General features: G+C 33.9%; 1 protein-coding gene across 1 annotated transcript in view; it reads right to left on the reverse strand.

Annotated features, from left to right (window-relative positions):
• Positions 1-1,380: 1,380 nt before the first annotated feature.
• The window catches only part of Smp_153420 (hypothetical protein), a gene marked incomplete at both ends in the record, with an annotated part of 15,351 nt that continues 1,902 nt past the window's right edge, over positions 1,381-14,829 (reverse strand). Inside the window, 3 exon segments of the mRNA XM_018797623.1 lie at positions 1,381-1,442; positions 11,376-11,655; positions 11,660-11,742. Coding sequence (XP_018652646.1) covers positions 1,381-1,442; positions 11,376-11,655; positions 11,660-11,742 — 425 coding nt within the window.

Raw genomic sequence — 14,829 nt, forward strand, 5'->3', positions numbered from 1 at the left:
GTTTTGTCCTATTTGTTGGACTCCTCAGCAGTGCTCATCCATGATCTCGCCTCGTGAGATTCGAACCCAGGACCTATCAGTCAATTACGTGAATTGGTTGAAGTTAGACATTGACACTATTGGACGCCCGCCATCTCAGTGTCTAGTGGTTAAGCACTCACGCGCGAGACCGTTAAGTCCTGGATTCGAATCATGCGAGGCGGGATCGTGGATGCGCACTACTGAGGTGTTCCACAATAAGACGAAGCGATCGTTGAGTGCTTCCAGGTTTTCCATGATTGTCTAGCTTCAATTGACTCATGATTTCAACTATATAAAATTATTAAAATCTCCACAAACCCCCTTTTGAAAATAAATTAATCATTTGAAACAAACCTTGTTAGAATATATTGTGATAGTGTGAGGAGATGACAAAGTTGGTTTGGAAAAAAACATGTGAGATATATGTTAGTCATATAGATATTGGTACCTGAAAACACTTGACATGTGTTTTGTCTTAGTGTGTAGAAGTTCACAGAAGTGGGTATTCATGGACTAGTTCTAGGAATAAACTCAAACCTTTTGACTGTTTATGGGACTGCTTTGCATTTTGATATGATATCTGAAGTGAATTGATATGCAAAACTTACTTCAACCACTTTGTGATATTTTGCAAACATATTACATTGTCTCCAGTATTAGTTTCCTCCTCGATACGTGATTAAGTCTATTAATTAGGAAAGAAATATGTATAACATAGGCTCAATATCTCATTCAGGTACCTCGAAAACAAAATCCCCTTGATGATGAGCTCACTTGGTATATATTCAATTTATGACATATTAATACTGACTGATACTTGTCTCATAGCTAAAGTATTCATTAATATGTCAAAAGTAGATGCGTTCAAAAGTAAAGCCAACTTTGTTAGTCTACGGAAAGAATAACTCAGTTGTGTGATGATATAAGATAGCAAGAGTTTTAAATTATGGTTCAGCAATAAATGAAGATTTGGTATCAGAAGAGTGCCTAGTTTTTTCCTTTATATCAATGTCATTAGGTAGGCAAATTACTTCAAACAAATCATTAGGTGAAAACATGCAAAATCGGTTGAATATCGGACTTGAAAGTTTCACTAATTATTTTGCTTATTCATGTATGGGTGCGCAGCTCATAAGTGATATTAGTTTTTATAGATTTTTGGGTTTGCGAGCATTGAGCGATTTGTACTAAATTAAACTTAATAGTCATTAAAATGTTGAACTCCTCTTAAGTATTATAATTGTGAGGCGAGGTTTCAATAAGCTGACATTTACTCAGGTTGCTGGTTCCCTAACAGGATTTAATGGAACACCCTTCGTGAACTTATTTTCATCACAGTGAATAAATGTTTTTTTTCTTTCAGTCACTTTCGTCCAAAACATGTACACCGGAATCTTCATCAGCTTTGAGAACTGCGAAATCTGGTCATCAAAGAAGTTTCTTCAAATGTTAAAATGTTTAGTCATTAAGATATTTTTGTCTTATTTGAGAACTATGAAATTTGTGAGAGGTATCTACGAATTTTGCTTTTAACTAATTCTATACAGAGTAAGAGTTGAATGATGTTACTCATGACGATAATGAAAGCTTTACAATTAAACCTATCAACACAGAAAACTCGATCAAGCCAATCAATACTTACCACGACAATGGTGAAGATACTGTAGAGAAAAAGAACAAGACTGGAGGACAATCGAATGTATTAAAGCATAAATTGCAAACTATCTCACTAAATTCTGATAACCATACAACGAACAGTTAATTTGCAAAATAACAATCAATTGTCTCAATCTTAACTGTTCCTTCTGCAAATATCAGTCCTTCTTCCCTGACTTCATTGTTCATGCATTTTCGTACCGATCGCGCCTCATTACTGTTCGTTCCTTATCGATCTTCTGCCAAAATACATTATATGTCTGACCATCACCATATACTTGTTATATGGATATAAGTAGACCATACCACAATACTACTGACAATCGTCAATATTAATTTGCTGAATATATTGTGAGTATTGTTGTCAATCGTTGTCGAAAACGAGATCAACAAGTAAACACAAAATATATCTTAACATATTATCATGAAAATCAGATACTGGCAGAAAGTAATCAGTATGTCATTACAAAAATCAATGAAATGAAATGACAATTAGACGTGTATACTTTGTTTTCTAAGCTAAAGCAAATCCATTAATTTGTAGCTGAGTAACATGTCTTCCTTTTTTTTTAAAACAATCCAACTTTATTGACCAAGCTAGTTTCATAAATGGTTAAAGGTTTGCCAATGGGAATCTATGAGTTTGAGTTAGTTTGTTGCTAATTTACACTGGTTTGCCAAAATTGCCTATAATCTTTAGGTAACCGATGTTTTTGTGCGATTTCAAGCTGTCCCATCTACATTCATAGTCTGAGGCATTACCAACAACATATAGGTGCCCTGACTGACGTGTGCGAATAGAATATTCAAACTGATTATTAACGGCGTAGTGACCAACGTTATCTCAACAATACATACGTGTAGAGGTTAATTCCTCTATATCTGACTCCAATAAATAATATCCCGTTAACTGAGGATTGACATAGGTCAAATCTCCTAGTAGAAATACGAATTTACTCGAAATTATTTGAAAGGCAGAACACCAGTTGTAAAGATAGTGTATTGTTGATTATTGGTAAAATCGGCTACCAACACAGAAAGTAAGCACAAAGGGAAGTCAGTGAAAACGACCGTAGAGAACTAAACGAAACGAACCGGAGAAGGTATGTGAGACCACTCACTTTAATTAAACGTTACTTAATATTTATACTTAGAACAAAAATAAACCTTAGATGTTGATTTCTGAACTGCTAACATCTAATTGGTTATCATTCTATATTCATCGTCAATATCGATCAAGAAATAAGAAACGGAAACTTGTTCTGAGAGTTCTATATTGTACCAAAACTATAATATAGAATAAAGCCATGAATGATAATAATGATCATCTGTCATAACTTTGATATTGAAATATTAGATGGGTCGTTGGCAACTGATGAGACCTTAAGGAAATAGATTGACTTCACTTTATTAAAACTCTTTAGTTATTCATAACTTCAATTTAATATTGAAGTTGTAATTTATAATTGAAGCTTAATTTACTAATTTTTTTTTGTTTTGTTTTACTAAACTCCTAATTCTAATTAACAAATTAGTTTCTTATTCAAATATGAATATGCAAATTTTGTTGTCAACTAAATATTGAAAAACAATAATCCATTGAAAGTAACAAAATAGAATATTTTTGTAATTACAATATTTCCCACCCCCTAAGCTCCCCCCCCCCAAGAAAAAAGATAACAATTTTAAATGAAGAAATGTAAATAAGTAATTTATTGATGTTAGGAATTTAACTATAGAGATTTTAGGTATTAAAGATCTCTGGATCGTTTGTACACAGAGTTGACAAATGGATTCCAAATGAAATATGTAATAACAAAATCGTATATATAAAGAAATGATCCTTGAATCTAACAAAATATCTTCACACCGTTAAACATGTTTGTAGATCAAATTCATTCAGTATTGTTTATTTGAATCTTCCCATCGATTTGTTAGTACTGCAACTGGTCAGTCACTAATTGGCATATGTGCATACTGTACGTATTGCCTCAATATAGCCTTAATTCACAAGCATGGTAAGCAGAGATGGATAGTGGCTAGCGGTTGAATCCATGACGCGCGTTTCGTCCTATTTGGAACTCGTCAGCTTGTTTGTAGATCACACAACATAATGAAGGTTTTTTCTTCTAGCTAATCTAACTTTAAAAGTAATTAGTCATTTGTTGGGTGGAATAATATTAACATTATCACTTGCCTACTGGTGACTAGGTTCAAGTGACGATTTTCGTAGTTATAGTGGGAGGCCAAGACTAGAAGAGGTCAATCGTGTTGGATGTAAGGTAGTTACCAAGCGAAGACAATTAAAGATTGTCCTTGCATTACTGTGCATTGGTTGAAGTTAGACATTACACTATTAAATGGCAGCTCAGTTGTTAAGAGTTTAAGTGTCCACACAAGGTCAAAGTCCTAAGTTCTAATCTCGTGTAGAGGATTGTGGATGCACTTTGCTGAAGAGTCCCATACTAGAACGAAACGGCAATCCAGTACTTCTAAATTTTCAATGGTAATCTAATATTTTTAGCTTCATGATCTCAATGAAAGAACAAGCAAAAACGTATATGTATTTGTTGTTTCTTCAAGTGTTCATTAATTTTCTTCAGATTATCACTCATTAGCTTGTTTCATGTGATATTTGGTGAAAATTGTATTGAACTATGTATCATTCAAAGATTACATTTCACCTCTCTCGGATTGTTTAATATAATGAATTGTTTTTTGTTTAGACAATAGTTTTCACCAGTTTTTTTTGAAATAACTAAAGAAATGTACAGGACAAATTAGTTGGTAACTAATAGAGTTGATAAGAGAATCACAGAACATTTCCTCATTAAAGCAAATGAACTAAAAGCTATCATTTATGCTTCTTTTATGAGTTTTTGTTTGTTATTCATAATTTCCCATTAACCTAATTCACTATTGTTTTCTCTGAATACTTCATTTTATTAAGTAATTTCTAATTGTATTTGTTAAAAATTACAGTCATCATTTCAGCCCCCCCCCAGTGACACTATGCGTTTTGAGGATTGTTGAATTTGACCATTCAATCGGTATAAATATCAAAGACTATTAAATACATTCGAATGAGTTAAGTAGTTTATTCTTATTATAATGTGTAAACAAATTTGTGTTTGGGTTGTGACAGTTACCCATTTCAGATAATAGATGAAGGGTTACGAAAATCATGGATTGATTGAAGTTAGACATTAACACCATTGGATACCGACTCAGTTATCTGGAGGTTAAGTGGTTTCGCACGAGACCTAAGTTCCTGAGTTCGAGTCTCATGTGAGGGACTGTGGATGCGCACTCCTGAGAAGTTTCATACTAGGACGAAACGGCCATTTAGTGTTTCAAGATATTCATTGGTAGTCTAGCTTATATCAACTAGTGAATTCAACTGTTGAAATTTAAATGTCACAACCGCACTTCAAGTATAAATAATAAAAACATATTAAAGACTGAACTAGTAACAATGTTGTCAAGACGTTTTATGGTAATGTATAGTAATGTCATGTTACTTTATATTTATACTTCATTTAAGAATTACAACCAGGCATCATCTGCTGGTGTGAAATATTATCTTCAAGTATTTGAAGAGCTGATATTATTCTCCTGAGAAGGTTTAATAATTGTGCTCTTACCTTGATAGTTTTATCTACCACAGTTTATTTGAGTTGAATTTAACTATTAGGAATTATGTTGTTTAATTATCACATTCATTTGAACTACATTGTGGACACTGATTGTTATATCCTAGTGATGAATAAATAAATGATAACTTCCAGGAATTCCTTATGGACTGTTATTATATATATATATATATTCTTCTTTTATAACTATTGGGTAACTACATTATATACATAGTTATATTTCTCTTATTATAAGATTTCATTTGACCTATTGGCTACTCTTATACGACTTACTATTCTGAAGTTATTCCCAATCTATTAGTCATAGTACCTCATATCCACAACCGATTTCGGACTGATCTTGTTTAATTGTTATTTTCTATTTTATGATATGATACGGTCTGATCTGCTTGTATATAAACTGCGTATATCTGAAATACATTATTCATACAATTTAAGCTGTGATTGTGTTCTGGAGTCAAACGGAAGGGGCTAGACGAGTAGAATCAATAAGGATTGAGAGTTGACTCCAGACTGCTCGTTCTGGTTAACGTGTCATTGTCTTAGCACACGGATAAGGTCGTATAATTCGGTGTTCTGATTGGTGATCTGATCACATGATAATAAACAACATCATGAAGAAAATAACGCCGATCGTAGGCATACTGAAATTCAGTAAAATTAGCAGAAAATGTCAGAGTTCCTCAACTGTCGAAATAATAAATCTAACGCAATAAGCGTTAAGAGTTCGCGCGTGAGACCGATAGGTCCTGGGTTCGAATCTCGCGAGTTGGGGCCGTGGTTCTGCACTGCTAAGGAGTCCCATACTTGGATGAAACGGCCATCCAGTGCTTCCAGGCTTTCCATGATTGTCTAGCTTCAATGGACTCATGAATTCAACTATTAATAAGTCTTTATTTACTAATCCTACATTATCAGTTTTCTGACTACGAAACGAAGATGAAATTAGTATTTGATATTCTATCTATTTTGATAAAAAGTAAGAATTTCATTCTATTTGAAATTACAAGAAACCATCAATTCAATGTCTATTTCAATGTTTACGTAAATGTTTTCCGTTAACAGTTCATATACGGTGTTTTTTAATAGTACCTACTTAAACAATATTGACGTTTCCAATTACAACTTTTCAGCTTATTTCAAATATCTTAAAAGAATAGAATTTGCACCAAGTCAATGGAGACAATGGAAAAAAAATACGGTAATGATTACATAGTTTCCACTAGTTTCAGCGTTATACGTACTACCATGGTTTTTCAAACTATGTATAAAGTTTATAAGGTACTTCAACATGAATTATTACACATACCTATGGTGTCTAAATGAACTAATGATTACCTTGTATTGATGAATGTTTTGATTTTGAATTCCAAGTACAGTACATTCGTTCGTGCTCATCTAATACTTCTTGAATAAATTGCGTTACTGCTGAGATTGCTAGTTAATACTATAATTCAAATACTCATAAACATCACATTAGCGTCGCGATCGAGCCCGTGATGGAACGGTTGGATATATATTCAGATTTTAATGCTTTTGAGAATTACATGAAGAAGATCAAAATCTGGGCTATAACCAAGGAAAATATTGAGGATTTTAATATTGGACTCATTTCCTTACGTTCATTGGAAAAGTAGCATACAGCTTAATAAAGACTTTGGCATTTCTAAACAAACCGATTTTACTCCCTTATGCAACTCTCAAGCAACTACTGCTGGACCATGTAAAGTACTCAAATATCGAATGCGGTAAAGGAAAAAAATTCAATGAAATGACTCGTCAGGACATCATGAATCCCACTACTTTGCTATATCGTCGCAGTTCAATACGTAATCAAGTTTATTCAGATAACAATTCATCGAGTTGTGAAACAGTTCACGAAGATGATCAAAAGTGACAAATATGTTCCGGATGAGTCGAATTGTAGTCACATTTCTGGTGTTATTGTATCAGATGTTGGATATTCTCACGAACAATGTATGTTGAATAGAATCCTTAGTCACTGGTATAGTGAATCAGAGGGAATAGCAAGTTTTCCTGAAGCAATCAGAGAACTAGGTTACCCAGATGTGAAGTTTGCACGGGCAGATGATCCAAATCAAGTTCAAGATTATCCTAATAAGTATGAGGCAGATGCATGTTTTCCATTTGATTGTTTCGCAGGTGAATCAAGCCCAGATGAATCACGTGTTAGTTACACTTATCAATATATATCTATATGTGTATTCTAATATGAATAACAAAAAGATAATGTATCATAATTTTTATGCAAGTCAAATTCACATGAAGGAATACATCAAATTACGTGTCAATGTGTATCCCCAAATACTCATATATAATAATCGAAGTGTGAGATATAAGAAGATAATGCAAATTGGGAATGTCAAATTGGTTATAACATTGCGACCTAAGGACCTAACACTATTTCGTGTGGGGGGATAGTGTTGGAAAGTCTATGATGCAAATACAAGATGTCAGTGGTTTCACTACACAACCGACATGATGATTGTATACAATTCCAGGAATCAGGTGAGTCTATCACAATGTCGGTTGTTAATTCTAACACTAATGAGTATATGCCAGATCGTACAGACTCTACATCTATTACACAATTGGGCAGACACGTGATGAACCTAAAGAGAAGAGGTACGATTGATCGCAGAAATTTGGATTCTCATTTAAGCTGCGGCGGATGTGGTGTTTGAATTATCACCAATGATTCCCTTGTATTGATGAATGTTTTGATTTTGAATTCCAAGTACAGTAGATTCATTCGTGCTCATCTAATACTTTTTGATTAAATTGCTTCATTGCTGGGATTGGTAGTTTATACTAAAATTCAAATACTCTTAAACATCACAATACCTTTCTATAAATGATTATTTGTTATTGAAATACAACAGCTTCATTATTCTGTGAAATAGGATGATATCATTTATGTTTAGAGAATAAATGCGGGATTTCTAGTGAGAATGTTTGATATACTCTATTTATCGATTATTATTCTACCCCCCCCCCTTTTTATCAACCATAAGAATCAATATTCACAGTTAAAATTACTGAGTCAGAAAAAAATTGGCATCGGGCTTATTTACTTCTTTTTTCTTTGTTAAGTTTAGTAGAATTAAAAAAACATGCTTCCCAGTAGAGATATTTAAACATTCACCATGGTGACTACAAGTGACACAAATGTTTTTTTTAAAAAAAATTCTTGGCTACAATATCAGTTGTTATGTTTATATAACAGTTATGAGTGTTGAAATAACATTTTCATAGGCATGAAAACTAATTTCTAAGATGAAATATTTTTATTAATGGTAAGCAAAGACGGATAGTGGCTTACAGTGGAATGCAGGACGCGCGTCAAGTCCTATTTGGGACTCGTCAGCTGGATGTACCTGCATCTCAGAGTTGATGGTCACTCTGCGACTCGAACCCAGTACCTTTGCCAATTAGAGACTGACCAGTTGCAATCTCAACACATCGATGCGAAGATTGAAACAAACAGTACCAAATGAATTTTTATTAATGGTTTTATATATATATACATATATCACTAGTCCCATAAGATGTCCGTTTACCTAAATTATAAAGTAAGCGAAGTTGGAACTGTATCTCATAATGTCGACCCAGTGATTCTAATGAAAATCTTCCTGCTTGAAAGCTCAATAACCTTGTTTCAATCATCGATTTGAGCACTAGTAGCCAACACTGAAACTGTTGGCTACGAAAAGCACGGGTTACTGTGAATCATGTACTATTTTAATTTTTTCTGAGGGCCATATATCTATATTCACAAGTCGATCGCTAGATAGATTCATAGATACGAAAATATCCGTTAAAGTAGTGAGAAAGTCTTTTATAAATTTAGCAGTGAGTATCCACTATCCCGCAGGCGTGTACAGGACCCAGGAACTTCGGTCTCCTGCCCGAATGCCTGACATGTAGACCACTGAGCCAGGATTCCACAGTATTAACGTCTGAAATTCAACCACTCCAGGTTTTTTAGCTTTTCAATGGTGGTCTAGCATCGATTGGTTAATGATTTCAATGAAATTCAACGTTCTTTACAATCCAAAATCTAAAATGATACCTAATTATTTCTTATATAGAATATACATATCATTTTATCTAATACTTTAGTAACTCGGTTTATTTGAACTACCATGATCAGTTGATATAAGCTAAGACCTGTGTACCTTTCCATACCCAAAGATTTATTGCTAAGATCTATTCATTATAACTTTGTTTGTCAATAATTTTGTTATTTCGAGATGGCGTTTATTTATATAGTTGGATCATTTTTTCAAGCATTTAATCAGTGTCAACGTTTAGCTAGACAGCTCAATATTATTAAACACTGTATTATAGATCATTGTTTCTACGGTAATCTTTTGTATCCGGACATTATTGATGGTCACAAACTTTGAAACAAGTGATCTTGATATTACTTTTCGGTCTCTTAATTCATATTTCATAACTATAATTTACTGAAACAGATCAGTTTAATATGAAATTATGTCAAATAACTGACTGAAGCTGAGATCTCATTTTCAGAATCACATTACACACAGTAGTAAAACATATCAAACTGAAAGTAAATTGCTCAAACCTAGTACCATACCTAACCTTAAACAAAAATAAAAATTGAAGTTATTATCGACTGAAAATTTCTAATCTTTAACAAACCTTCCTTAAATTGAGTTAGTATTTCAGGAATTTTTAAGTACTTTATCGACATGAGTTTTAAAAAAAGAGATGGATATACTTCATTGAACAGCTTCTAGTAAGAAATCTGTGCAACGATTAACACAAATACTGTTGTATGTACTACTGATATCGACAGATATAAGTAGTGTGTATCACTAGTCAAAAATGAAATACCTGATGACAAAAGTTTAAGAAGATCGAAGACATTAAAAAAACCGTGAACCGAGAGTAATTGGTATGGAAATGAAAGAACAATAAAGTCTAAGGCGATTGATTGTTATTTTGCAAATGAAATATTTACTGTATAGTTCTCAGATTTCACTAAGATATTCTGTAATTTTGTATCGAAGTACATTTGGTTGTCCCCACTTGTGTATTCTGATTTATTACAGTAATTTTACCAATACCATTTATTTTATTTATTTAAACACATGAATATTGGTACAAAGGGGGTACCAGATATATATATATGCGCCACACAAATCTCATTTGATTTGTGTGAGGGCTGTGATACCGCCCAGGTGCCTAAACTGAAGCAGGTGGTTTACTAAGGGAGTCACACCCCGAGCCTTTGATCCAAGTCTGTGGAGCATCGTGAGGAGATGCAGACCCATGGTAGCCGGTGACCAACGAGCACATGTACACCATTGGTTTAGAATCAGGGTTTCCCAACTCCCCTAGGTGAACTTTCCGTGTCCACCAACCCGGGTAAAGTGTGGAACATTCACTTTTCATCCTCTCAATTTCGTAAACAACAGTAATGCCACTAGAAGGCAGTGAGTAGGACTTCCCTGGTAGAGGCTTTATACGCGTGGCCATGTAAGAGCTTTTGGTGAAGGAGAGCGAACTCTCCCCACTCTCGGCCGTGTCACGGCATTTGGAGGCTACCAATACCAATAGCCTCATCAAAGTATACTTATATTATTTTAAAATAGAAAACAATACAGAATACTAATATTTGTCATGAAATCAATGATATTTTTTTATGTAACCATAACCATAAATCTCTTTCTGAATGTTATCATTACTCTGAATATAAATACATAGTCATAATTATACATGTAAACGTATATGTACAAAATAAATCTTAGCTACTTTTTGTTTTTCTGTTTTAAAATAGATCAGTATTGATTCAAGCATTTTTTTCTTGAATGTGTTTACTTATTGTTGTCGTTGGTGGCGGCGGCGGCGGTGGTGGTGTTGTTGGTGGTGTTGATGTTGGTGGGGGTACCTTTCAAGCATCTGTATTACGATTTACATTTAATTGATCATGCAATTCATTATGAGTAGTAGTTGAATGACTTCTTTGGAAAAAATGAATAGAATTTGAACTACCTTCATTGACAGAAGGTTGTGTCATACGAATAATTGGTACATGTATCTTTTTCTTATTGTTGCTACGTGGTAACAAATTTGTTTTATTTGAACGTGATAATTTAGGTAAACATCGATTAAAACATGATAAAAAGCATGAATAAAATAAATGATATATATCTTGTCGAAAATTTTTATTTATCCATGCATAAATAAATGGATTATAACATGTTGATGAATCCCTGGCAAAATTTGCTGCAGCCCATGCTTTAATTGAATATGATTTAAACCAAAATTCACGATTAATTAAACCATGTAAATAGATTGTATGCCTTGGAAGTTGAGATAAACCATACATTAATGCTACTAATGTTAACATTTTCACCATCTAAAAGAAATGAATACATGATAGAGATAATCATTATTTGCAAAAGGTTACAATGAAGGTTAAAACACACTGTTTAGTTGAAATCATGAGTCAATTGAAGCTAGACCAACCATGGAAAACCTGGAAGCACTGGACGGCCATTTCGCCCGATTGTGGGACTCCTCAGCAATGCGCACTCACGATCCCGCCTCAAGAGAGACGGACTCAGGACCTATTAGTCTCGCACGCGAGTGCTTAACCTCTAGACCACTGAGTCGGCATCCAACGGTGTTAATGTCCAACTTCAACCAATCCACAAAGTTGGGCAACCCCTTCTGACAAAATTATTTCTAAACCTGTGAACAATTGTTTTATTCATAACCTTGTTTAGCTTACGGATTACTTTAGACAATCACTTTTTTTAAACAAAAGTAGTGGTTAAGCACTCGCGCGCGAAACTGATAGATCCGGGGTTCGAATCTCGTGAGGCGGGATCGTGAATGCACACCGCTGATGATGAAACGGTTGTCTAATGCTTTCAGGTTTTCCATGGTGATCTAGCTTCAATTGACTCTTAATTTCAACTATAAAAGTAGTTTTATTTTGGAAAACATCACGTTTTTATATTTATTCAAGAATCAATAAACCAACGAGTAGACATATAAATAATCAATATAGGAATTTTTGGAGATTGTAATATTTTCATTTTTCAATTGACGAGTTGATCTAAGGTAGACCACCATTGAAACCCTGGAGGCATTGGATGACCATGATCAGTGGTATCTAATTCCTGTTAGGACTGAGACAGTTATCAACCTACGAAAAGAGACCAAGGTTTATAAAAGATTATGGGTTGATTGAAGTCAAATATTAAAACCGCTGGATACCGGTTCAATGATCTAGAGGTTAAGTATTCGTGAGTGAGACAGAAGGTCTTTGGTTCGAGTCCCATGTGAGAGATCGTGGATGCAAACAGGTTTTTGACGGTTGTCTACCTTAGATCAACTCATGTATTCAACTATTGCTGATGTTAACCTTACATGAGATAATCGATAAAACGGCTGATGTAATCTCATCAATATTATAACCCCTTGATTTTTTCTTTCTCTGTATGTCTTTTCCTTTGAAATTGATAATTGTTTAAAGATTTACACACAAAAGTATGTAAATCATTCAGTCAAAAGTATACTTTAATATATACAGACATGGTTTACCTAAAACTGCAATATAATTGTGACTTAGTAACTATGTAATTTAATCATTAAACAGCATGACAACTAACATTTACAGATATATGTGTATATGGATACAAAATTAGTGTATATTACAATAGTGATTAATTAAAAAGGAAAATCATCTTCCCTATAGGGGAAACTTTACGTTTGTTTTTCAATTAATTCATACGTTGAAATAACAATTTCGCTAAAGATTAACGACTAATTTATTAAAATCAACGCTAATTAGCTAATGCGCATGTTCATCTCTAATAATTTTGTCTCAGACAAATTGTTTTTACGTATGTTATACAAGACTATAATTCTATTTGAAGTTTTTCTTACCTTAAGAAACGTTTACCTCATAAACGTTGATTAACATCATGAATCGATCAATGTTAGAGGGGTATTTCTGAGAGTTCTAGTGAAAAGTCGTGGTCAGTGGAGCGAGTCCGTGTCGGATAGAGACTGGTATCTACCTCAGACAATGAAATATGGTTGCGCAATATCGTGGATTGCTTGTAGTTAGACATTAACACTGTTGGATATAAGCTTAGTGGTCTAGAGGATAAGCGTTCACACTCGAGATCGAAGGTCCTGAATTCGAATTCTGAGTGCAGAATTGTGGATGCACACTTCTGAGAATTCCAATACTAGAACAAAAAGGTTGCCCAGTGCTTTCAGGTATTCACTGGTTATCTACCTTAAATCGGCTCATGAATTCAACTATTAAATTACATTAATTTAATATGTTAATTTTGGACTGCATGTATTTTTCTGTTTCTTAGACACAGTGAAATACTAACAGTAGCGTTCTGAACAAAGAATTATGCCTCTATTATACTTTTTTCATCAACTCCAGTACCTTGTTGATGCTAACATTGCTTGACAAGTGTTTTAAAATTATGGTCCAAAGCTGACCAAAGTAAATGTGACATAAGAAACTGAACTGTTTGCAAATTCTAAGTTTATGAATAACAGTATAACTTGTAAATGAATTTCATTTCCTATTACGAGTGTTTCATGACATTATTATTATTATCACTTAAAAATATCCAACCAAACTTCTAATTTTAACATTTGTATAGGAGTGCAACTGGTCAGTCTGTAACTGGTATATGTGCATACTGTACGTATTGCCTCGATATAGCCTTAATTCACAAGCATTGAACGCAAAGATGTATAGTTGCTAGCAATGGAATCCAGGACGCGCTTCAAGTCCTATTTTGGACTCGTCAGATGGATGTACCTGCATCTCAGAGTTGATGTTCACTCTGGGACTCGAACCCAGTATCGTTTGCTTGAACTCCATCACGTTATCCACTCAACTACTGAGTCCTGATAACATATGCCAATAAGAGACTGATCAGTTGCAGTCCTAAACATCAATGGGAAGATTCAAACAAACAATACTCATGATCTCAATCAAACAAGTTTACATAAATTTGAAGAAAAGCGATGAGAACACCTTCAACTCATTAATGCTAATTCTTGTTAATTTATAAGGAGTATTCAGTAGTATCAAGTTGTTTTGAGAGTGTAACTTTTATCAGTGCGCCTGAGTCTAAAAACTTGCTAAAGGGTAACAAAGAAACTACTAAGGATGTAATGATAGCACTTTTTTATTTAGTTAACTGTTTTCAATACGATTCACGATAAACAATTAAAGATTGTTTCATACTGGGCGCCCACTGGAAGATGTTAACGTTCTGATGTCAGGTGGGTGATGGATTCCCTCTTTAGAGAAGTCTAATAGTAATATGAAATCGCTGCCCAGTACTCCTTTTTTCATAGGAGATGATTTTCTTCGACCATGACTCCAGTTTCCTTCATTTTGTTTTGCTTCTCTTACAAACTCTGTGTTTGTTCTATAATAATAACTACTATTACATTA

The sequence above is a fragment of the Schistosoma mansoni genome, chromosome 5 (genome assembly GCF_000237925.1).
Source record: "Schistosoma mansoni strain Puerto Rico chromosome 5, complete genome".
NCBI lineage: Eukaryota > Metazoa > Platyhelminthes > Trematoda > Strigeidida > Schistosomatidae > Schistosoma > Schistosoma mansoni.